This window comes from Colletes latitarsis, chromosome 11, assembly GCF_051014445.1.
Source record: "Colletes latitarsis isolate SP2378_abdomen chromosome 11, iyColLati1, whole genome shotgun sequence".
Lineage (NCBI taxonomy): Eukaryota > Metazoa > Arthropoda > Insecta > Hymenoptera > Colletidae > Colletes > Colletes latitarsis.
In genome coordinates, this window is record NC_135144.1 from 6004618 (window position 1) to 6031250 (window position 26633).

Here is a 26633-nt window from a genome sequence, read left to right on the forward strand (position 1 = left end):
GGTCCCCCTGGTCCCCCTGGTCCCCCTGGTCCCCCTGGTCCCTCCTGGTCGCCACTGGTCAACCTAGGATGATCCCGGGATACCCACCGAGCCAGGAAGTCCGCCACCCTTGGACCCCCCCGCGAGAGTGAGGCATTTGAGTCTCCACACGAGCCTTTAATGTAGTGACGGTGGAGTGGGAAGAGCACAGCGCGTGTCAGCCATCTCAACCCGTCCGGTGGACAAATAATTTCGCGAAAAATTATTATTTACGCATACTGATGGGCCCTTTCATTATTCATATACCACATATTGTTAAGAATTGTTTAAACTATAGCGTTGGAATGTTAAACAATGCTAAGGTTTATTTATAATTGTTTAATTCGCATCATCGTCGAGTACGTACTCTGTATGGAGTTTACATGCAGCGATTGGTATTCTTGTAAAAAATTATTTTAATATTTGTTAAGATTTCGTAACGCACGAATCAATGATTAATACCATTACCAACGCGACATCGCGTTTTACGGGCAAAAAGACAGATTTCTCTTGCATGGCGAACGTCACTTAGGGGCAATCTTTCTAGTTCCTCGAGGTACATGGACCTCCGCAAGATCGAGTTCAACCTATCGGAAGGTAGCATCCTCTCGAACGAAAGTGCATATCGCTTTCAGCATGTATTATGACGTGATGCATGACGCAGGCCACGATAACAATCGAACGTAGGACCACAGACCAGGTATACGAGTATTTGTTGATGGAGGCTTCATTAAAAAGTTATTAACAATTAAATTCAAAAATTTCAAATCGTTCTGGAAAAATTATTTTCGGTTGCGGGGGTCAATTACCATCATTTTTGGTGAATACACATACCTCCGAAATCCTACCCAATTTCGAGAAAAAAATTCGAGTAGGTGCTATCATTTTTCGGCGAAATTAAAAAATTTCAGATCGTTCTAAAAAAATTATTTTTGGTTCTAGGGGTCAATTACAATCATTTTGGGTCATTACACATACCCCCGAAATCCTACTCAGTTTCGAGAAAAAAATTCCTTACCGAAAATATAATTTCTGGTCAGAAATGTCTGCCCGAATTTTCATGCGGATCTTTAAAACGTCATAACTCCTGAACGGATTGGACGATTTTGATGTTTAAAAAAGCAAACTACGCGTATTTTGATGGAGAGTATGTACAAATAGCAACAATATTCGATAAGTTGGTCCTTGACCCCGCAAAATGAGAAAAACCTCATAAAAATGGTCCAATTTTCAAACAACCATAACTCCTACAATTGTGAATATATTTCAATGAAACTTTTTTCTGAAGTAGAGCTCATGGGTACCTACAAAAAAATATTAGACAACTTTTCTGTAGGGCGTCAAACAAAATTACTAAAAAAGAAAAAGGAATTTTTAAGAAAAATCGATAGGGGGTAGGTGCCTAAATTTTTCGACGAAAAAAAAAAATTTCAAATCGTTCTGAAAAAATTATTTTCGGTTGCGGGGGTCAATTACAATCATTTTTGGCGAATAGACATACCCTCGAAATCTTGCGCATTTTCGAGAAAAAAATTCAGTACTGTCGAAACTTTAAACGTTAATAACTGTTTAACAAAGCCTTCATCAACAAATTGATATTCTTGATTTTCGTCTTATTTTGGCCTCTAAAATTCCAGAATAAAATTTTTCCCAGGGGTGGCCGAACACCCTGTATACATATGTATACATATGACGCATGGTCGCTTCGTATGGAAAGTCAATAAATCTTCCAAAAGCGCCCAGGCCCGATTTCGAGAAATGTAAGGTTTGTCAGTCACGATGGCTTTTGTCGTTTATTGACGATTCGAACGTGCGATTGGCGATGCCAGGCCTGCTTTTGAGAAATGTAAGCGACGTCAGCGAGGCAAAAGCGAGAAGGAAAGCGAGTATCAGCCTGTTCTTCTCGGCTCTTCCGAAACTGTACGAGCTCACGTACCGTGCTTCCATGAGAAGAAGGCACAGCGTGTTTACATCCCCACTCCTGTTGCAGTCCGCTGACTCACGGGTATTGGTCGAAAACGGTGACGAAGATCGGTGATAGTAGGATGATACACGCAATTAGGCATAGTGTGCGAAAGTGGAATGAGGAGTTCCTGGGCCCCCCGATGCGCGGTCTGATAATACTGATTTCGAGTCGCAAATACGTTTTTGCCGAGTTATTTTTTAAATAAATGATGTATTACAATTTAAAATAAAAAATAGAGGATTTGGGGTGTACGTATCAATGAGATAGATCCTTAGGTATTTTAATAATCGTGAAATTTTTAAATAATCTTAATCGATTGATTACTCCAATGAAATTAATCGATTAATGTCCAATGATGGACCGTACAGCTTTCATTCCGTTAAAAAATAATAAAATTTCTGTAATTTCATTTTCTGTCTCACTTCCTCTTGTGTTCATTTCTAAATCTGTTGGTAACGTTGCGAGTGACACGGAAATGGTAATGGGGTCTCGAGATCCCAGAAAAATGGGCCGAGAAAATACATTAGGTGAAAGGTCTACTCGTATACCTCGTCTGTGCTTATATCACCTAGCTACCTGTACACGTTTTTTCATTTCGGCTTGCTATGAATGTTTTCCCATGAAAACGATCTAGCGTCGAAGAGAGCAAACTATTTGTCGACAAACTTGGGCATTCAATATGTTACAAACAGCAGTTATCTCATTAATTATGATGTTAAACTAGTTAAGACCTGTTAACTAGTCCTTAGATATTTAATCCTGAGAAGCGACGGTGTTATTAAATTACACTATTTAGGTGACAATCTTGGTTGCTTTAATGTACTCAAGGAGATCCTGAATTTTGTTATTTCGGTGTTATCTTTAATTGTCGGTCCAATTTTATATTTCTTACGATAAACATTGAACTTTAGGATAGGACAGGGGTCAGATGAGCTAGTGAGATTGGAACTTGGCATAATTTCCACATTGGAATCGGTTTGCTTCCATACCAATTGTAAGTCTTACTGGTGCCTTAGGTGCTCTTTCACATCCCTGATAAAATCTTCCATGTACTAGAATGTTGATACGAAGCGAGTCGTGGTTTAGGTAATGAGTTGTAACAATGAAAATTGACATTTTCGACTGATACGCGGCATTTATTTCATACGTTATTAAAATTAATACAGAATGACAGAAATATTTACAGAAGGTCTTGGTAGCTACATCCGCGATTCTTTTCGTCATAATTAACTTCAATATTAATAACATTACAGCGATAACATAATACCAATATAATAATAATAATAATAATAATAATAATAATAATAATAATAATAATAATAATAATAATATTAATAAGAATAATAATAATGATGATGATACTTGAATAAGTTGGAGAGCAGGGCGTGTCCATGTGAAAGATAGAAACTTACGCTCTCGTGCGAGGCCGTACCAGATGAAAGAAACGCCACGCAAACAAAACGCGAATGCAAAGTAATTATATACACGATACCGAACAGAAAGTAGGCGGAAATAAATAAGGACGAATTGACCTCGTGAAACGGTGAATTGAATCGCTCGGATTCACGCCCTCCTCTCCTATAGTAGCAAAACTATATTACAGGTCTCTATGATTTCCTTTGATTTTCAGAGGCATTCATAAATTCACGCGACTTACTTTCGCTCTTTCTTTCTCTTTCTCTGTTTCGCTCGCTGATCGCGTGGATCCCGTAAACAGGATATCGTTCGTTCGAAGCGACGCTATAGCGTTCTTGATCGTGCGTCCGCGTGTGCCTCCGTGTGCGTCTCAGAATTTCAACGGACGAACGCCTGTAATAATGTTCGTGGTTGTCAAATTCTGTAGCGGCTCCTCGATCTACGAGGTTCAGCTCTGCGGAAATGACGATCGCGGTCACTCAATTTTTTCTCCCATTCTTTCCATTGTTTTCTCGCAAGCGTACCTGCGATCAGTGTAGCCAGATTTAGCATAATTTACTACATCGACGGCGACACTAGTAACGACGAATTTCCTTCAGCACCTAACGGAGTGACGGGAAAGCAGACACAAATTATCGCACGAACCACGTGTACGTGAACTCGGCACTTCGCGCAACTTCGGGAAATCAAGAAAGAAGGCGATTGTGAGCCTCTCCTTCTTGCTCTTACAACAGCTGAAATTCGACCTCGTTGACAATCAGCATACGATTTCGACTTTACTTTTCAGTCTATGTGGGTATAAGGTACTATTTTTAACTGAAATACACGTTTCAAGATTCCCTGACCATACTGTGACTATTTAAAAAAAAATGACATTTTTGTATTGTACCTATGTACGCAGGTGCCCAGACCTAACCTAGACTTTCAAACGAGACCATAAAAGTTAAATGTAAAGCTGTATTGAAATTTGTTCAGCTGTTTAGACGCAATCATTTTAATAGGTACAGTAAAAAAAATTTCTTCTCGATTTTCCGAAGTGCAATAATATATGTCTGCTTTCCCCACCACTCCATTAGGCGCTAAAGGAAGTTCGTCGTTACTAGTGTCGCCGTTGATGCACTCAATTATGCTAAATTTGGCCACACTCTGCGACACGTTCTTTCAGCTGTGCGCGTTCCAACGTACACAAAGGATTCTGAATTTTGAATCGGTCGAATCATTTCTAACAGCGTCGACGTGCGATTCGTCATTTCGATCGCTCGCTCGTCCCTCCTCTTGGAATCCTTTCGACCCGATTTACCATCTCGCGTACGACGAAGAACGTCACTAGGAAACGATTAAATTCCAAGAGGAAGACGAGCAACATTTATGACTAGCATTCAAGGAGCGCTTCCTTCGACCATCGAAGTACGCGCTCCGCAAGATTTTTAGCGTTCGCCCTATCACTTCGGCTACGCTTCGCGACACAGACGTCCGCGAAGCTAACATATCTAAATATATATGTATATTTATTTATATATTTGATTCACGGAGTCGAAAAGATCGCGATTATATTCGACGAGTGAGCAGCCCGTGGTTGTTAAATTCTCGCGAGTAAGACTCGTCCCCATGTTTCTCGATGGTATTTATAGGTTTCATCGATCTAATATGTAGTACGGCAGTTGTTCTGGTGCGTCTTCGGACGCATCGAGAGGCAGTAATATCTGGGTGCAGAACAAGAAAAAAAATACTTTAAAAAAGGGAACCCAGCTTCTTTCAATTGGTGACACCGCGGAGTGTCCAGCGCCGAATGAACTCGCATTGTCTAATTGATCTCCTTCGGGAGACGCCGTCGAACTAGCGAGAAGAATTGGAGACGCCTAAAGCTAGTCTAGGCTCTCAATTTCGATCGATCGACGCCGCGATCTGTAAAAATCTCCCGTACTAAGGCTAAGGCACTGTGCGAACCGGAGAGGTTACTCTGCTCGTTCGTCGAGTCTTCTTAAAAGTATCGACTCGCTCGCATCGCCGACGCTCTTCCAAACGACGCGTAACATATTTACGTAGCAGAGACACGACGATGCGAGCGGGACAAAAATAAAACGTAGGCACTACGAGTGTGCGTTTGCGCTCGCAATACGCGCGTACCACGTGCACACGTGAATGTTCGGCTCGGAACAAAGTCAACTGACAGCCTCAACGTCGTATTCGTCCGACTGTCGATCGCTCAACTGCTACTTTTAAATAAGGCAAGCTACCGTTCGAGAAACAGGGACCATGTGGCTGCAGGAACGCGCGCACAAGATAAAATACGGTACAGTAGAGCTGTGATTATTGCAAAAAAAAAAAGTGAGGCAGAAAATTTTTGCAACGACCAAAGTAACCATTCTAATGAAGAATAATCCACTTTACAGTAGCTTTCCAATACTTTCAATAACTTATCGTGCATTAATCGTTCTATCGTATCTTTGTATCGACGGTCACTTGACTTTGTTCAGATATATTGCGCGATACGAGTTCGCAAAAATGTTCGAACGCTTCCAATCGAAACTGCAAGAAAGATACTTGATCAGAATTTCTTGAAATATTTCCAATGTCATCATTATCGATCGATCTTGTTACCAACAGTATTAATGCCTTAAAATTGTATTGGTTTACAATTTTTAATCGCAAACGTTCGAATATGTACCCAGCGAGCCCGTCGCGCACGCGTCTCGTGCGTAAACGACTAAAAAACGACCGCTCTTAACGCTTACTTTAAAGGCACCAAAGTTATCGAATTTCGATTACTATTACCGCGATGATCGATTACGATTATGGCTAGTTGGGCGAATTCACCGGCCGGCACCGAGTTGCTTGAGCGAGCCAGCGCCAAACGCTAGAGCAAATTTTATTTGCAACTAACAAAGGAAAATGTTTAATTCGTTTGTAAACTAACTCCTACTCGTATGCGTGTAAGTTTAAAAACTCCATTAATGGATCTAGTATACAAATAAATTTCCGAACGAGATGTAAGTTACGATACGGAAGTTAGTTTACTGACAAATTTAACGTTTTTATTCGTTATTCGTGAATAAAATTTGCCCAACTCTGATCTAGTGCTAATTTTCGCGAGCAAACGATCGTCGCTACTCTGGAATTCCGAGCAAAGTCTGACATATGCCTGACATTTTTTAGGTTACGTAATAATTGCGAGGTTCGAGACCTGCGCAGTATCGAGACGCGACGATCTTTCGCGGCGCAAACTTTCATTTCGCCAGCGACTCGATGCAACTCGCATTCCGCTCATTTTTCATTCAGCTTGAACGGACGACCAGACCAGTCAGTCTATCGGTAATGGCAGACAACGAGCTGCCGGACGACGCGTCTCGCTCTCTCGCATTCTATCGCTCAATCATTCAAAAACAAACAAAGAAAAAGACCCTGCCATCTCGAATCCAATCTCTCTTATTTACAACGACTAATCTTCGATTCACTGTTGCATTATTGTACGATAAAACCCTCGAAATTCGACGCCGCGAGCAACACCGACCCGTTGTCGATTTCTGTTCTTCCCTCTCGTAGAATCTCGGTCGTCCGAATATTTACAACGCTCGTTACGAACGATCGGTACTCGCGCCATTTCTCTCTTTATTTATTTACAAGCATTCGCTGAAACACAGAGTATCCCGTAACAGACACATCCTGAGCCGAAACAACGTCTCCCCAGAGGAAATGGGCAAATTTGCATCTAATTAAATATCTCGAATGACGATTAAAAATGAATGTTTCAATTACAGAATTATTATGTTTTACGCCGAACAGACAAAAATTTACTCGAGCTAATCTTTGCTTCTCCAGCAAGAGGAACACAGCCTGTTCTTTAAAACCGTACCGCGTTCTTTGTAATGCTTCCGGTGTGATATCTGGCCAGCTAATTTTTGATCGAGTACCGATTCCTCGTGACGCGCGATACCGAACTATACTGTACACCGTAAATTATATGTACAACGAGTCTTGCGATCGTCCAATCGCTGACTCGAGACTTGGAAGCTGCTCAAGGAAGCTCGTCACGGATAAGATAGCCTCCTGTCTACGAGGCTCCGTGAACTTGGAACCGTCGAATCCGTGCTTTCACCGACTCGCACTGCACTTCGCTGTACCTGGTGTACCTGCCGGCTCTGACGGGTTCCCGGATCACCACCAGATTGCCTCCCCGTTCCCGAAGGGCTTCCAGACTGGTCTTTCCCTGCATCGTCGCCGGGCTCGACATCTTCGCGACTTTCGCATTCGTCGTTTCCGAGGAGAAACGGCTGAGTACCTTGCTCACGACTCCATTGCACACCTTGGGCCAAACCCTCGCGTGATGCTGCTGCTGGTGCCTCGACTCCCATCTGTCCGACGTGGAATCTGTCGCCGCAAACGGATAACTGGCTCTACTCTGATTCTTTCCATACAGAATAAAATCCAGGGAATCGTCCGAGTAGATGCTGCTTCGATCGCTCGAGCTGTCCGTCGAGATCTCGGAGACGGTATCACTGCCACTGTCGCTGCATTGCTGCTCCTCGCCCAGAATGAACACGGGCGTGCATTTGAACACTTCTCCGGCTGGCATCGTGTGCGTTGCCGTCGCCCTCCTCTGCGTCCCGGTGGCCACGTTGGTCGCGACGCTCGCACCGGTAGACGTCGCTGGTTCGATGATCACGATCTCCGTCCCGGAAAATTTCTGCGCCAGAGAGTCCATGTTCCTCTTGAAGGTGTCCCTGCGATCGGGACTCAGGCCAAATCTGATCGGTTTCGTCGATAACTTCGATTTCGAATACAAGTTTTCTGTATGCGAGGACACGGCCCGCGTCACCACTGTCTTCGAATCTGCGCTTTGGCAGACGTTTGTGGTCGACGACCTTTGCCCGTGCTTTTCCGAGTCGTTCTTTGGAGTCGATGACAGCGCCGTCGATGGTTCCGTGATCATCGTGGCTGATTTCGTTTCCTGCGTAGTCGTTGTTGTCTCGATCGTAGACTGGTCTAACGTTGGGCAGCTGACTGTACAAAGAGGTGGCTGGGGATCGTCGAACAAGCCAAACCACGTGTGTTGGAGACATTCTGTGACGGTTAGACGTTCGCTGGAAGACAAAACAAGATTCGATTAATTTCATTTGTTCGCATTATTTTCAAAAAAATAAATTCAACAAAAACGAATAAATTACAAGGTCGGTTTTACAGTCTTTTCTTCTTGCTTTGTTGGTATATCGGTTGATAAATTATTTCTCTAAATCGTACTAATTGAAAGGAACTTGTTTAAATTTTAATCCGTCCTCGTCAGAGGTTGCTTATGGTTTCTTTGGCGTAAAGATTATCGAGAGTAGGAAACGAATGGGGTATGCTATCTTTTTGTTCCGGACTGTATCTTGTTCGAATACGGCGCTCGCTACGTCGCGTCCGGTCGTACTTTCCGATCAGTCGACGTCTCGCGACTTCCGGGCACGAGCTGTAGGATGTCTTGTAACGGGGCCACGATTGATTGCGTAACGCGCGACGAAAGAAAAGAAAGACCAGGAAACGCCAACGAAGACGACGGACGACGATGACGGCGCGATGGTGAATCGCGACGTAGCATAAAGAATAAAAGAGGACAAGGAAGGACAAGGGGGCAAGTACGATGCGTGTACTAGCGAAGATAAACTGTACTGGAGTTGAGATAAGCGACGCATCGCGTTGGAAGGGCGCTGATATTCCGGATGGGGACTTCCTCCCAGCTGTCCGACTGGTCGACGATAAAGAAATCTACGAGTTTTTCAGCGGAACTCGTTCGGTACGCCAATGTACCTCTTCCCGTTTCGAAGAAAGTCGCGTCGCGCGCTGGAATGCCGACCGTTTCGCTTCCACGTACGCTCTACCGATGCAGGAAGCCGAACGATCGGGTTTCGAGAGCTAGGTAGCTTCGAAAAGGATCGCGTAATACCTGGTGTTCGATGGAGAATTTTCCTCTCAAGAGACCCTACCAAGAATAAGAATCTCTAAAGCAACCGACGCTGATACTTGTTGCGATGCAAGTTTCGATACAAGCAATGGGTTTAAGTTGTCGGCAGACCATGCAGAGAGTGACACTAACGATGGATCTAACCGAATAACGCATTCAATGTTGAATCGTTGCTCCATTTTCCAACATTATGAAAGCTACAGACTTGAACCCATTGCTAAAACAAAAATGCATCGTTTCGACTCCGTCGAAATTTCGGAATTACAATTCGAACATATGTAACAAAATATTTGTTTGGAAGAAGGGACACCTCATCGATCTCGATAGTTTTCAGAAATCTTGTCACTACTACTACGTTGAATTATGAGTGTACATGTACGTCAGCGTCAGTGCAGCAGCAGAGCTTTGCAGTCAACCGTTTGTCTCTTACTTCAGAAATACATCAGTAGTTCACAATTGTCGGAGTATTACCAAAACAATATTAGTTTTTTCGAGTCAGGTTAAGGTTGTACTATATTTTTTCTCGTCGTACGACATGGAATTTTACAAATATCTTAGAAAATAAATCAACTGTGAACTGCCGATGTGTTTTTAGAGACACTAACGAAGCACTTGCCAAACACTGTCGTACACACTGTATGCGTCTTCTGCTATAAACCGCCAAAAACTCCTATTTTTTTTTTTTTTTTGCATTTTGTTAAAGAATATAGTCTTGGAAATAAATTAACGAAGATATACGTATTTCTCGGTTGAGCTCTACCTGCTTAAATGCGTTTTTCTCAAAACTATCTTTTCTAATTGACCGATTTCGTTCAAAGTGTGTACCTTCAGTATATGTGTCACTATAACCCATCGCACAATGAAGTCAAAATCATTATTTGTTCTATTTTTTTTTTTAGCCTGCTAATGTTAAAAACAACAAAAAATATCTTATAACTTCAAAATACTACCACTTTTTTAATTACATTATAAAATGTATATGTCAAGAATCTTTTTCGTTTTTTTGGTTTAAAGAAACAGAATGGCTGGAATCGTGGAAACCATGAGAACACTTTTTTAATACGTAATTGCATATAAGGCTCTGCACTACCACTAATTTTGACTATTTCTCGTTGTAAAAATTTGTAAATATTATTGAAAGAGTTTCTTTATAAAACACTACCAAAAAAAAACAAAAAGAAACGCGTTTTGCAGTATAAGACCCCTTTAACGTAGTAGTACCGCCAGAATTTTGCATATATCTCGGAAACTAAAGCTAAGCGAGAGTTAAATCTATACAAAAAACTTGTTTCGAATGTCGAGTTCTATAACATACTTGGAAAACATCGAGGTGTCTCCTATTCCGAATAAGTACTGCGACAAGTTCTTGAAATGTGGAATTCCGCATGTTTTTGTTTGAATACGCAAATCCTTTGTTATGTATGTTCAGATTACAATCTCGAAATTTCAACGAAATAGAAATGAAACATTTTTGTTTTAGCAGTGGGTTTAAGTCTATAACTCTCATATTAAAAAATGGAGTGACGATCCATCAGTAGTGTCACTGTTTGGTCTGCCAACAGTTTAAATCCATTGCTTGTGTTGGAACTTGTAACGCAACAAGTATCAGTGGTAATAGACTGCTTTACAGACACAAAGTTGTGTGAAATAAAGACGGATAGTTCCTTACGACGCGGCTGGTCTTCCAACATGGAGGCATTTTCGTTAACTTGCGTAAAACAATTCTTATTCTCAATTCTGATTTTGAAAAGTAAAATTCTCAACCGATCAGGCATAATCGTAGTTAGTATCGTCGAGGCGTGTTCGCGTCTACGCGTTCCTAAACGAATCCCGTCCTCGCGAGTTTGTCTTCCACGAAATTGCTCTCTCGCTTGTGCTTCGTGGCCCGATAACAGGCTTAACGCGAACTGGCGGATAAGTATTATCGAAGAGCGCGCTCCTACTTAGAATTCCGGCACTGGTGAAAATAATGCCTTCGTAGAAGCGTGGCGCGACCTACCGAGAACGTTTACCGGTTACTTCGAAGCGAAAGAAGATAGGCCCGCGCGCAGAGGTAGCCCGTGGATCTCGGAAACATTGTTAGTTACGTCGCGCGAGCAGTTGGCATTATTTAGCTTCTAGGAACGAAAGCAAATCCATCTGGGTACGCGATAAACGCATCGTCGAATCGACAACGACATTCCGACGATGACACCAAGTCTAATTGTTATGTTTTCCTTCTCAACCTAACGGTCGCAATGAAAATATGGCCCGTAAGAGGGATCCTCAGAAATCGTTGACAGGCTTTTTTAACCCTCCTCTCTTTCTCCCATGGGGGCCTTACGGTAATGGAAATCGCTTTTGAAACGATAGTAGGTACAAGTTATAGTACATTCATAGTATCAAAAACCCCCAAAGGGTTTGTTCAAAGTGGACCTTCGTTTTCTAGATATTTCGATTCCAGATTTTGTACGTACCTAATAAATAAATTATATAACACTCTTCACCAGAATAAGTTGTGGGTAAGTTAACCCCTTAACGTTCATGCCTGAGTTTAACTGCTTTGAAAAACGATATTTGTTTAATCTAACGGTTTAAGGGATAATAATATTTGTTTTCCTTCAAATTATACGTTAGATACAACATTGTAATTAACAAAAACCGCATTTTTAGAAGCAAATCCAATAAAGAAAACTGATCATTCTTGGTTAACCCGAAAAATATGAGCGTTAAGGGGTTAATAGGGTGATGGATTATAAATCTGTAGGGAGTACGTTCGAATCCTCGCTGTTATTGTTGCTATGTCTTTTCTTTTTAATACAATTATGAAATGAAAAAATATTTTATTTATTTTTGCATTTACACACAGTAATGCAAAAGCAATATCTTACAATATTTCCCATTAACAATAAGCTTATATAGCCGAATGGCCAAGCAGTTGTAATAGTTTGGGTTAGGTCTGACATTGTCGTTATTCTAACAATTGTTTGAAATGTAATCGAAAACTATTAGTGTCCATAGTACCGATATAAACGATTAATACAGAATTCACTTTATAATGGCACATATTGTTATTTTATTACTATGCTTCTGTTTTCTATATTAAAAATTTATGTTTTTTGTTTCATAATTAATATTGATGTCATATCAAATTAACATTAATGGGGGAAACCAATGTGATGGATTGAAAAGAATCGAAATTTTTTTGATCTCTTTTTAATCTTTGGGGTTTTAAGAATGACCCACTAAAATATTAAAGTAAAATTCGCAAAAATGACTAAGTTACAGAAGATTTAGTAGATGTAGAAAATGTAATATACATAACGCCTGAAACTAACTGCTCTTTAGTTCCATATGAATGGGAAGTGTTTTGATCGAAATAACTATGTGAATCAAAAATATTTAGTCTAGAGCGATAAGTGGTGTGAATGAAATGTACCGATACACGGTTAAAGTAGTCCAACTGGCAACTTATCTAAAGTTAATTTATCTAAATTAACTTATCTAAAGTTATTAACGATGGCTATTCAGGATTATTACAAATAATAAAGGTCCTCCATATTAAAATTTAACCATAGGCAGACGCATTTCGACACAAACGCTTCACCTTTCCGCTGCTGACTATTATTCTCTTTAGTTACACTTACGGAATTTTCGATCGAATAATTAGTTCCTACATGGTGTTAAAAGCAATATTGACTTTTTCACAGATTTTTGAGATCTTTCCTTCAAACTTCCATCATTTTATAATAAACAATTATTTTCAAAAATCCCTAAGTGTAACTGAAGCTACTATCTTATAGTTTAAGAAAATTGCATGCTTTCTTGTTTCACAACTTGCAATAAAAAATACACATCCGCCTGCTTGTAACTAATTTTTGGAGGCCTCTCATGTTGGTTCCTATTATGTCTATAATAACTAATATTTTTATAGAAAATTTTTACAATAAGTAGCTCAAGAAATGCACTTTCGAAAACATTAAATATTTATCAGACAAAATTTCATAACTATACCCAAAAAATTCTTGAAAATTACTTTTATTTTCAGCCGTCACACTGGTTTCCCCATTAAAAGAGGACACAAGTAAGATCTAAATTCATTTATTATCGTTAACCTGTGGCCATTATTTATTTTATTCCTTCCCCGAATCACTGGGTCATCCTCTACGCTTTGAGTCTACTCATTGGAAAATAGATTTATGTCTTTTCTTGAGGCAAACAGTGGGCTAACTTCCTATGAAAACTTTCAATTATTTAAGGGGTTAGGTAACTCTAAAATTTTGAAAAATTCGATCTTTGTTTCTTGGCTCAAATAATAGTTTGAAGCCTTAAAATCATTATGTGAAAGGTCCCAGTGTCGGAACAATGTTTTTGCTGAAAATTTAGAGCCTCAAACAATGACGTATATCTGCTTATATCTGCGTATATCAAACTTTAAATGCATTTTCCTCGGAACTATGTTCTACAAAACGGTGTGCAGAATTACTCCAGTTCTAATTAATCAATTGCTTTGAAAATTTACAGTTATCTTTACTATTATATTTACTAAGCATTGAGGATCCGTTTTTTTAAAAATTGTCTAATAATTCTGTAAAATGTTAATAATAAAAACTCAATTTTTTGATAAAATTCGATTTTAGGTTTTAAATATCTGCCATATTGTTCATTTTTATACAAATTGAAATGTCTCATCGTCAATGCTAAGGACTTTTATCATAGTTAATGGAATATTTCGGTTTTTGTTGTAGACAACAACCATTTTACCATAATCTTGTACACCGGTTAGGCATCAAAAAATTAAGTAGCTCGGGAACATGGCGCTGTGTAGGCTTAATTATAAATATTTTTTAAACATTGCCAAGGGTTTTTTTCAATATTTGTTATACCTAAATACAGTGCAAGGTCTCAGGATAATTGACTGCTTACTTTTTCTTCATTGTAGCTTAAAAAATTGCCTTGTTTTCCATACCGCTAGAGTTACCTAACCCCTTAATTTAAATAACTATTAAATGTTTCGTTCAAATACTTTTGCGAGCCACTTCTAGTACATCTTTACATTAAATATACTGTAAAAACGATACATATTGTTGAATAATCTTCGAACTTCTTTAACGAAGCCTTAGAACCTTGTTATATGCGTCATATTATATCAAATGCTCCAAAAATGTTAAATCAAAATATCTCGAAAACGAAGGCTCATTTTGAAGAAACCCTTCAGGGTTTTTTGATACTTGTGTACTGTAACTTGTACCTGCTACCATTTCAAAAGCAATTTCCACTACCGTAAGGTTCCCTTGCCAGTTACAGTACACGTTTCTACTCCTTCCACGTCTTTTTATTTTGCATTAGGGACACGAGTTTTGAAAATTTTTTCTATAACACACACCCAGAGATCGGGATGCTTACTTTGGATCCTTGACCATCAGCTTGCACATCAGATCGCGCGCAGCCTCGGACACGTCTTCGAACAGGTCGTCGGGGAAGTCCAGTCGACATCGGCTGATGTTGCAGAACGTTTCCTGCTTCGTGTCACCACCGAACGGAGAGCATCCCGTTAACAGGACGTACAGCAAAACTCCCACGGACCACATGTCGGTCGCCAAGCTGATCGGCTCGTAGTTCAACACCTCTGGGGCTAAAAAAACGAACGCGAAATTTAATTTAATTCTTTCGATCCATTTTGTACACGCTTCTCGTCGAGTAGCGTGTCTACAGAATTGGACATTTGGAAATGTTGACCATCTATAAAGCGCGATTAAGATTTTTTTGTTTATCGGTAATTGCTATGTGATTAATTAAAATCACATTAGTTATGAAAACAATTCGGAATATTTCGCTTCGTGATGTGAAACGCAAAAACTCTACATTGCGTTTGCCAACAGTTCCGCGGAGCGTGGCTGAAGTCGTTAGACAGGAGTCAAAAGTAATCGCTGAAATGACTTGCGAAGGTTCGTAAAAGGGTCCTCTTGGTCGATGATCGAGCCACGTGCGACTTTACTGCCGGCCGAGAAGTGGCTTGTTCTGTTCAATTATGCAACGGCCCTGTTTCTCTAATGGAATTACGCGGTACGAAACGAGCCGCGAACCCGATCCGACGTACAAATAACCAAATGGTGCCCGCGGGGAACCAGGTTGTCTCGCGAGTCGAAAGAGAAAGAGAGAACGCGGCAAAAAAGCGGTTGGATTCGGTCTCTCGGCCTCTAAAAACTTCTCGCATGGCTGGAAACTGATGGCCTGGTTGCCACCGATTAGCCGCCCCTCCATTTCTCCGCGCTGCACACGACCGTGCGCTACAAACACGATTATTTGTTTCATTTATTTACTAAACTAAAGGGCGAACCTTTCGCATATAAGAAAAATAAGAAACAGATGGAGACGTTCGCCATGAAAATTGTACGTTAGTTTAAAAAAAGCATGATCATATCGTCTTTAACGAAGCCACTTATCGTCAAAGGGAACGTTGGAATTATACTTTTAAAATCCAGTAATTACAAATGTGATATAAGTTCGTTCAGGGTCAGTGGGAACATATTTTTCTTCACGAGTAATGTCTATATTCTTTAGACATCAGATAAGTGAACTTATCAGATCATCGCATCGGAAGCCTACAATCAGGCAATTAGCGCTTATCGATATTTTTCAGTCGATTGAAATGTAAAACCTTTTATGTCCCGACACAAAGATAAATGCACTTGTATCAGTTCCACAACGAACGATTTATAATGCAATATAATGTGTAAGTATCCATACAGTAGTATGTTCTACTTTTTAATTCGGTATTTTCTGTGTATTGGATTGTCCAAAGTACATAAATGATTATCGTAATATAAATGAAGAACAAGCATAGAACCGATAATATTGATACAGTAAACTAATACAAAAGAAAACGGTAAGAAACTTACAAAATATTATTTTTCCCCTTTCCCATTTGTCCTATATAGGGTGTTCGACCACCCATGGGAAAAATTTTAATGGGAGATCCTAGAGGCAAAAATAAGACGAAAATCAAAAATACTAATTTGTTTATAGAGGTTTCGTTAAAAAGATTTTAACGTTTAAAGTCCCGCCCGTACTGAATTTTTTTTTAGAAAGTGGGCAAGATTTCGGGGATAGGTCTATTCACCAAAAATTATTGTGATTGACTCCTGCAACTAAAAATAATTTTTCCAGAACGATTTGAAATTTTTTTTGCCAAAAAATTTAGGCACCACCCACCCTCGTCGATTTTTCTTAAAAATTTTTTTTTCATTTTTAATAAATCTGTTTTATGCTCCACTAAAAAGTTGCCTAATACTTTTTGTAGGTACCCATGGACTCTGCTTCAGAAAAAAATTTCAACGAGATACGTTTATTATTGTAGGAGTTATGGCCGTTTGAAAATTAGACCAGTTTTAGGGAGTTTTTCTCACTTTACGGTGTCAAAGAACAACTTTTTCAATATTGTTAGAATTTAGAAAAATTAAAATCCTCCAATCCATTCAGGAGTTATGACATTTTAAAGATTCGCATGAAATTTCAAGGAAGCATTTTTTGGCCTCACATTAGATTTTCGGTAAAGAATTTTTGTCTCGAAGGTGCGTAGAATTTCTGGGTATGTCTATTCGCCAACAATGCTTGTAATTGACCCCTATAACTAAATATAATTTTTTTAATATGATTTGAAATTTTTTAATTTCGTTTAAAAATTTCAGTACCTACTCAAATTTTTTTCTCAAAAGTGGGTAGGATTTCAGAGATACGTGTATTCACAAAAAGTGACTGTAATTAATCCCCACAACTAAAAATAATTTTTTCAAATTGATTTGAAATTTTTTAATTTAATTTTTTAGTAATTTTTTAACGAAGCCTCAGTCAAGAAATTGATATTCTTGATTTTCGTCTTATCTTGGCTTCTAGAATTTTCCATTACAATTTTTACCCAGGGGTGGCCGAATACCCTGTACAATCGATGATCTACTGTATCTTAAAAACTAGTTTCAGATCAACCCTTATAAAAATTAGGATAGAAACAATAACTCACCAACATAATCGGGCGTGCCCAAAATCTCCCGTATGTCCGCGCCATGACTGATGTACCGCGAGATACCAAAGTCGCAGAGCTTCACGTCACAGTCGGGAAACTCGCCTGTGAGGACCAGATTTTGCGGCTGAAATCATAAAAATGGCCATTGCATTGAAAGAGAAAAAGTATCGCGAGAAGAGACGTTGAAAATATAAACTGGTTAAATAACGATAGGATAAACGTCGAGGGACGACGAACTCGACGAATAGGAATATCCAATTCAGAATAATGCGAAGAAAGCGAGGGTTCTTTAGGAGTCGGTCGGTGGTCTGGCGACAAACGCTCTTTCGAGAATCCTCTTTTCGTCCCTTGGCCCCTCTCGTGGTGGACAAAAGAGCTCGTTATTTTCTTTCGTCGTGGCGTATAATTGCTCGGGGCTCGCGAACGCTTGGGAAGAAGACGAAGCGATCATATTTTACCTCGTCACGATTAAGCGCGCGATGTTATCTTCGCGGGTCTAAGCAGCCCCCAAGGGCGAACATTGTTTCATATTTTATCCGCGACGTGTACGTGCGGCGGGAGTAAATTATTTCGGGCGATCTTGTCGTCGCAATTATCTGCTGGCCAGCAGCGTTTGATAGCGCGCTCGCGGTAGGAACGTGTTCTGGCTAAAGCTGCTAGCCGCAACACGTTGGCAGCCGGACCCAGGCGTACGCGAGCAACATGCATCGGCTTGGGCTTTTTCCACGGGACGCACGACGAGGGTTTCAGCGATCATTACATGCCCCGTGCCTACTCGATGCCACTTAATTAAACGTATTTAATAAACGACGATTCAGCGGCGCTCGTCACGTAATCGGGGCAATTAATCGTGCCCGCGAGACCATGTACTCGCTATTTTTCTCCTCTTCTCTGGGCTAGTAGTTGGTAAATAATTCCATCGAATAAAAAAAGAAACACGGCTAGGGTTTCGTGCGTGACACGAAAACGTAATAAAACCGTACGAGAAATCTGTACGTTCACATTGTATCATTTGCCATTAACTAAAAACGGTCGTTCTATCGGGGGAGAAAATATTAAAGTGGGAACGTAGAGATTTTCGATCGTGATTCCAGCAATTTTTAACCCATCCCAACTTAGCAGCTGGATTGTCTGACATTGTAAGTCAGCACGGTGACTTCAGCAAAGACGACCGACACCTTTGTAATTAGACCTCATTCTGGAATTGTTTCGAACCTTCGAAAAGGTATCGGTGTTTTATCTAAAAGGACACGAGCTCGATCTAGACACGGAACCAGTAACAGCTAAATACAGTGCTATTCTGGTACAAATGCTTATAACTACTAAACAAATTGATTTGAAGGAAACATTTTTCGACATATTCGTTTATTATCTACTTTAGCTTATTACATAACAAAAGCAATAATATACAGGGTGTTCGGCCACCCCTGGGAAAAATTTTAATGGGAAATTCTAGAGGCCAAAATAAGATGAAAATCAAGAATTCCAATTTGTTGATGAAGGCTTCGTTAAACAGTTATTAACGTTTAAAGTTCCGACCGTACTGAATTTTTTTCTCAAAAATGCGCAAGATTTCGGGGGTATGTCTATTCATCAAAAATGATTGTAATTGACTCCCGTAACCGAAAATAATTTTTCCAAACCAATTTGAAATTTTTTTTTTCCGTCGAAAAATTTCACACCTTCTCGAATTTTTTTCTCGAAAGTGCGTAGGATTTCGAGGGTATATGTATTCACCAAAAATGGTTGTATTTGACCCCAGAACCTAGAAATAATTTTTTTAGAACGGTTTGAAATTTTTTTTTTTCGTCGAAAAATGATAGCATCTACTCGAATTTTTTTCTCGAAATTGGGTAGGATTTCGGAGGTATGTGTATTCACCAAAAATGATTATAATTAACCCCCACAACCGAAAATAATTTTTCCAAAAGGATTTGAAATTTTTTAATTTAATTGTTAGTAACTTTTTAACGAAGCCTCCATCAACAAATTGGTATTCTTCATTTTCGTCTTATTTTGGCCTCTAGAATCCCCCATTAAAATTTTTCCCAAGGGTAGCCGAACACCCTGTATAGGACATTCAGCCACCCGTGGGAAAAATTGTAATAGGCGATTCTAGAGACTAAAATAAGACGAAACTCACGAATATCAATTTCTTGATTGAGACTTCGTTAGTAATTTAGCAAGTTATTAAAAAATCAAATTAAAAAATTTCAAATCATTTTAAAAAACAGATTTTTGGTTTCGAAGGTCAATTACAATCATTTTTGGCGAATACACATACCCCCGAAATCCTACCTACTTTCGAGAAAAAAATTCAGTTAGGTGCTGAAATTTTTCGGCGAAAAAAAAATTTTTCAAATCGTTTTAAAAAAATTATTTTCAATTGCAAGGATCGATTACAATCATTTTTGGTCCTTCCACATACCCATGAAATCCTACGTATTTTCGAGAAAAAAATTCCTAATCGAAAATGTAATTTATGGCCAGAAATGTTGCCCGAAAATTTTATGCGAATCTTTAAAATGTCATAACTTGTGAACGGATTGGAGGATTTTAATGTTTCAAAAGGCAAACTACGCATATTTTGGTGAAGAATATGTAGAAATTCTAACAATATTGAAGAACTTGTTCCTTGACCCCGTAAAGTGAGAAAACTCCCATAAAAATGGTCCAATTTTTAAACAACCATGACTCCTATAATGGTAAATATATTTCAATGAAACTTTTTTCTGAAGTAGAGCTCATGAATACCTACAAAACCGTATTAGACAACTTTTCTGTACAGCGCCAAACAAATTTATTAAAAATAGAAAAAAATCGACAGGGGATAGGTGCTTTTTTTGACGAAAAAGAAAAATTTCAAATCGTTCTGGAAAAATTATTTTTGGTTGCGGGGGTCAATTACAATCATCTTTTGTGAATACACATACCCCTGAAATCCTACCCACTTTCTAGAAAAAAATTCAGTACGGGCGGGACTTTAAATGTTAATAACTTTTTAACGAAGCTTCCATCAACAAATTAGTATTCTTGATTTTCGTCCTATTTTTACCACTAGAATCTCCCATTACAATTTCTCCCAGAGGTGACCGAACACCCTGTATATGTATTGATTCACAAAACAATAACAAAGTATTGGCACACTCGAATAAAAACATTTAAAAATGACTTGGAATTAAATATTAATATTTAGTTGGCCCTCCTTTCCTTTTAAGGACTTCCATCAATCATTTGAGCATCGAATCAACTAATTTTTCTGTAAAATCCGGCTCGTTTTTGTTCTATTCTTCTAAAAGAACGTTCTTCGAGGCTGTTTTGTTTGTTATATGATGTTTTCTCTAATGTGATGTTTTTTTCTAATTTGTTCCAGACATGATTTTTCCGCATTTTTGAATAAATTTTGTTTTAATATATTTAAATATGTGTACTTGTCCATAATATTATCTATAATATATTGTCCATAATATTATCTATGCTGCCATAGAACCCCACACCATAACTCCACCACCTCAATGTTTTACACTCAATTGTAAATTTCGTAGATCCAGTTTAGTATTTGGTATTTTCCAAACTAATATTCTACTATCCAATTTAAATATCTTAAATTTGCTTTCATCTGAAAGCAGTATATTCATCTTTCAATTTTTTTCCGATATGTATGGTTTGCTTTGTGCAACACATGCAGAATATATCCAGTCACACTCATAATTTAATATTAAATTTAAATCGTAACACTCTTTATTTAATATCATTCTGAGTTCTGAGGAGTTTAATTTTTGATTTTTCTTCACTTCGTTTACAATTTTACGTTTTTCTCTAACAGATGACTTGAGAAGACGGCTACTTCGATTCGCACTATCAAAATCTGATTGATTTATAAATCGTTTTACAATGCTTCTACTAGTAAAACGATTTCTGTTAACAATTTGTGATATTTCACTATAAGATTTTTTCATTTTGTATAAATTTGGTATTATTTCTCTCTCTTCATTTGTGGTATCTTTCATTTTTCTTGACTGAACTTTAGGATGATCATTGTTAAAAATAACAATCGGGGTGTCCCCTATCTACACTTTAAAATGACGATCAGAAATTTTTCAAAGAAATGCGGATATACTACATTTAGCATCATGTGCCAATACTATTGTCCACCCATAAAATGTTCAATAAATACATTTTTGTTATTATTTTGTGAATCAATATATTACTGCTTCTGTTATGCAATAAACTAAAGTAGATAATAAATGAATATGTCAAAAAGCTTTTCCTTTAAATCAATTTGTTTAGTAGTTATAAGCATTTGTACCACCACAACCATGCTGTACCAATACTTATGCCCAGCACTGTACATTTCTTATCGTTAACCTGTGGCTATCATTTATTTTATTCCTTTCCCGATTTATCGGGTCATCCTCTACATTTTATACATAAGTAATCATGGGTGGACGACTCGCGGATCTGGCCAATTAACGAGGAGCGAACACGAGAGAAGACCCAAACGAAAAATGATCGTTATTATTGTCGCCGCTGGTATTAGGATAATTATCCGAACGTTTACGTCGAGTGCGGGGAATAGATTGAAAACATCTGCTCGTATAGTCGGAGCGTAGCACGGAACAGACCCCGCCGCGCCACGGCGGTAGGTTTCAGCCGTTGGCAAGGTGCCTTTTTCCTCGGTAGCTCGCATTACAAGGGCGTAGTTAACGATCGTTAAGCGTGTCCCAATGGCTACGCGCAGTGCCACTTAATTAAAAGTATCGAATAAACGGCGATTCCCGCGTCCATTCGCTAGGTAATCGGTGCAATTAATCGCGACACTCGACCGTTCACGTATGCAACGCTCGTCGTATTTAATAAACTGCTCGATAATGACGCCATTTCGGTCCACACGACCGCTCGACGAACCCCTTCTGAAAATATAATCGTCACGCTACCTGGGAGGTCGTGTAAACCGGTCGCGCAACGTCGACAATAGACAACCAACGAACTTTCGCCCTTTCTTTCTCTGCTTTTACCAGCAACCTCCATTCTGTCTCATTCTATCGTCTCTTCGCGGCTGGCAGGCTCCGAGCATTGTTCGATTGTTTCCACGGAGGGAAAAAGTGTTCGAGTAGAGAAGAAAAAATTGATCAAGAAAGAGGCATGAATCGCGACTAGGCCGCGCTGCGGCCTTTCTTATCGATCATCGTTTGCATCCGTGTATCGACGCTTCGAGTAAAGCAGACTTTACGCGATGAGAACTTGCCTCGAGGCATACCTCGCGACGAGCTATGGGTTCGAGATTGCAGCGTTCAATGTGCAAATTTTATCCCCGCTACTAGGAGGATAAAAGGGTCCCCCTTGGAGTCAGTGTATCGCGTTAAACCTTTGCACTTCGAAAGTCTTTATTAATATGAACAACTAGAAATACCAAATGCAATTTTTTGATGTGACTTCTAAAAATAAACAAAATATTCTTTTCACCACAAAAGTGTATAATTACCTATAATTTAAATGATATTCCTATATTTCCTGTATTCAATTTCTGTTGTCGTAAATGAAACTTAAATTGAGCTATATTACGTATTATGTTTGTCACCATAGCGGCGACAGTGGAGTGCAAAGGGTTAATAGTCTAACGCATAAGACAATACTAAGAAAAAAGCGAAACTTTTTCATTTTTTTTTAACATATTCATAACATTTTTTTGATTAAAATTGTATTAAACTCGATATAATTCGGATGATATTTATGTATGTAATAAACTCAAAATATTATACTCCAGAATAATAATAAATTACAAATGCAAGTTCTTAATAAAATTTAAAAACAATATTACAATATTTTACTTAGTCACCCCCGAAAATATATGCGAGCACGTGGTACGATACGAGTAATAATTTTTCCAGAACGATTTGTGTTAAGATATTCAAAGTGACCGCTCGAGACGTTTATCGTTTGTGCGCTTGTATATTGTTTTTGGTTGTGTAATCGATAACGTTGTGGTTGCATCTTTTTCGTTCTGTGTCATATTTATTATAAATAAACCAGTGTATATTAAAAAATTTGGAATTTATTAATTAAATTGTTAATAACTTTTTAACAAAGCCTCAGCCAAGAAATTTATATTCTTGATTGTCGTCTTAATTGGGCCTCTAGAATGTCTCATTAAAATTTTTCCCAGGGGTGACCGAACTCTCTGTATACAGAGTGTTCCTATATCGTTTAATTACTCGATCGGTTCCTCGAAAAGAAAAAGAAATCGAATGTACTCTGTCCATATTATTCATAAAGAGGAATGACCGCCACGAATTTATGTTTTCGAAGCGACAAGCGTTCGTTCGTTTAATGGACGCTGCTTAGGTGGAAAGCTTCGTAAGCTCCGTGGCTCCGCGTTTCCAGCATAAACGTCGCCGAGTCTCGGTTATAACGATAGCAAATTGACACTTGCGGTGAAACTCTGGAACCGTGTAGCGTGACAGAAGCGTTTAAGGAAAAGACTTTCCTGCCCGGTCGATTTGTTCGCGGTGTTATCGTTATCGTCGCGAGTCATCGTTGCGTCCATTGGTACCTTGGCTGTAAATCGTGCCGATCGGAAAAATATCGGGGATCGGTCTCGCTTCGTCGAGTGCGTGTCTTTTTTCTTAGTCGTCGTTGGATGAGTCCCGTCTTGAAAATTTCGATCGAAACGATAGGTTGGAAGACACGCGAGGGGGAAAGAACGACCGCCGAGGAATCGTGGCGTGCACGCTCGTTTCGCTCGTGGATTCAGTTTGCGCGTTAAGTTTCGTTATACAAGTCGAACGTGACCAGACTGCATCGCAGGATGCTCGACGTACGACGAATAACGCGATTCAAAAGTGCTTCGGTAACGACGAGGTCGTGGGACGTTTTGTTCGTGGCCCGTTTCTGCTTTCAAAACTCGTGCGGCCCGTTCGACCTCGTCCGACGAGTCCTACGAAATGCGACGCTATCCACACGGTGCTTCGCCTTTTTCCTTTCAATTCTTTTATTTGTACAGGGTATCCGGTATCTGGCGGTATACGTCGATCTCCATGAGAAAATGGACTAAAAATATGGAATAAAATTTCTGTCGTACAAGAACTTCGGACGAAAACACTATCAACGGTTTTTGAAAAAAGCGAAGACTCTAGAGTCATTCTGTTGTTCGGTATACGGGGTGTTCGGCCACCCCTAAGAAAAATTTTAATGGGGGATTTTAGAGGCCAAAATAAAACGAAAATCAAGATTGACAATTTGTTGATTAAGGCTTCGTTAAAAGGTTATTAACGTTTAAAGTTTCGTCTGTAGAACGGCAATCTGCGAACAACTGCGTACACGTGATGGTGGTTCTCATTCACAAAACTGTAAGGCTGTCGATAAGTAGAGTTTTTCATGCTGCGTGAGAACCATTATCGCATGCACGCAGCTGTTTGCAGATTACCGCTGTACAGATGAAACTTTAAACGTTAATAACTTTTTAACGAAGCCACGATCAACAAATTGGTATTCTTGATTTCTGTCTTACTTTGGTCTCTAGAAACTCCCATTCAAATTTTTCCCAGGGATAGCCGAACCCCTGGTATACATATAATTAACACTAATCCTACCATGACCGGCCATTTGACTGGTTGAACGATTTATATTTTCTTGTAAAAAAACAGGACAATATTTGATATCACATTTTGATTAGCTTCCAATGTAAATAGGAAGTATACAGGGTGTTCGGCCACCTCTGGGAAAAATTTTAATGAGAGATTCTCGAGGCCAAAATAAGACGAAAATTAAGAATATCAATTTCTTAACTGACGCTTCATTAAAAAGTTATTAACAAATTAAAGTAAAACATTTCAAATAGTTCTGGAAAAACTAGTTTTGGTTGCAAGGGTCAATTATACGCATTTTTGGTGAATAGACGTATCTCTGAAATCCTACCCACTTTCGAGAAAAAAAATTTGGTAGGTGAAATTTTTTGGTGAAAAAAATTTTTCATAATCGTGTTAAAAAAATTATTTTCGGTTGCAAGAATCGATTACAATCATTTTTGGTCATTACACATACCCCCGAAATCCTACGCATTTTCGAGAAAAAAATTCCTTACCGAAAATATAATTTTTGACCAGAAATGTCTCCCCGAAATTTCATGCAAATCTTTAAAACGTCATAACTCCTGAACGGATTGGACGATTTTAATGTTTAAAAAAGCAAACTACGTGTATTTTGGTGGAGAATATGTACAAATCGCAAAAATATCCGAAAAGTTGATTCTTGACCCCGCAAAATGAGAAAAACCCCATAAAAATGGTCCAATTTTCAAATAGCCATAACTTCTACAATAGTGAATATATTTCAATGAAACTTTTTTCTGAAGTAGAGCTCATGGATACCTACAAAAAAGTGTTAGATAACTTTTCTGTAGGGCGTCAAACAAAATTACTAAAAATCAAAAACGAATTTTTAAGAAAAATCGACAAGGGGTAGGTGCCTAAATTTTTCGGCGAAAAAAAAAATTACAAATCATTCTAAAAAAAATTATTTTCGGTTGCAGGGGTCGATTACAATCACTTTTGGTCATTACACATACCCCCAAAATCCTACGCATTTTCAAGAAAAAAATTCAGTACGGGCGGAACTTTAAACGTTACTAACTTTTTAACGAAGTCACCATCAACAAATTAGTATTCTTGATTTTCGTCTTATTTTGGCCTCTATAATCTCCCATTAAAATTTTTCCCAGGGGTGGCCGAACACCCTGTATAGTAAAAATGAAACGAGAGAATCTTCAGTTTCCACTGTCTTAGATAGTCTAACAACGTGTATTAAAAATAATTAAACTTCACGCACGCAGTTTCGCCACTACTAGTGTTTCCTCCATAATTGGGCTAATGTTAGTAGTGGTAAAGGTTCCCCATTAAAATGATTTTTGTTTTATGTCGATCCGACTTTCCGTTTTGGAAAAATCGTAATTTAAATGAAGGGGTAATTTTTTAAAAACTCTGCTATGTCTCTTTCCGTGTTACAACAGACTACTAACGCGTATTGAAATTACTAAAACTTCAATTGCGCGCAATTTCTAAATTATTACTACTTTCTCCATGGTTGGAGCCACCGTTAGAAGTGGCAATGCTTCCTTTTTGAAATGGTTTTTGATTTATATCGATCTGATTTTGGAGATATCGTAATTTATGTAAATGGGTAATTTTTTTAATTTGACTGTCTCTGTTTCCGTTTAATGTATCGGACCCCCCCCCCTCTCTCTCTCTCTCTCTCGCAAGTGAGTCGTGACAGTAAACAACAAGTTATATTTCCTG

The 26633-nt window shown here is 38.8% G+C and overlaps 1 protein-coding gene across 1 annotated transcript in view; it reads right to left on the minus strand.

Annotated features, from left to right (window-relative positions):
- Positions 1 to 6099: 6099 nt before the first annotated feature.
- LOC143347971 (uncharacterized) overlaps positions 6100 to 26633 on the minus strand; it is a 137255-nt gene continuing 116721 nt past the window's right edge. The window contains exons 4-6 of the mRNA XM_076777673.1: positions 17338 to 17464; positions 14724 to 14952; positions 6100 to 8481 (exon numbers count right to left, since the gene is read on the minus strand). Coding sequence (XP_076633788.1) covers positions 7452 to 8481; positions 14724 to 14952; positions 17338 to 17464 — 1386 coding nt within the window. The 3' untranslated portion in view covers positions 6100 to 7451. The remainder of the gene's footprint in view (positions 8482 to 14723; positions 14953 to 17337; positions 17465 to 26633) is intronic.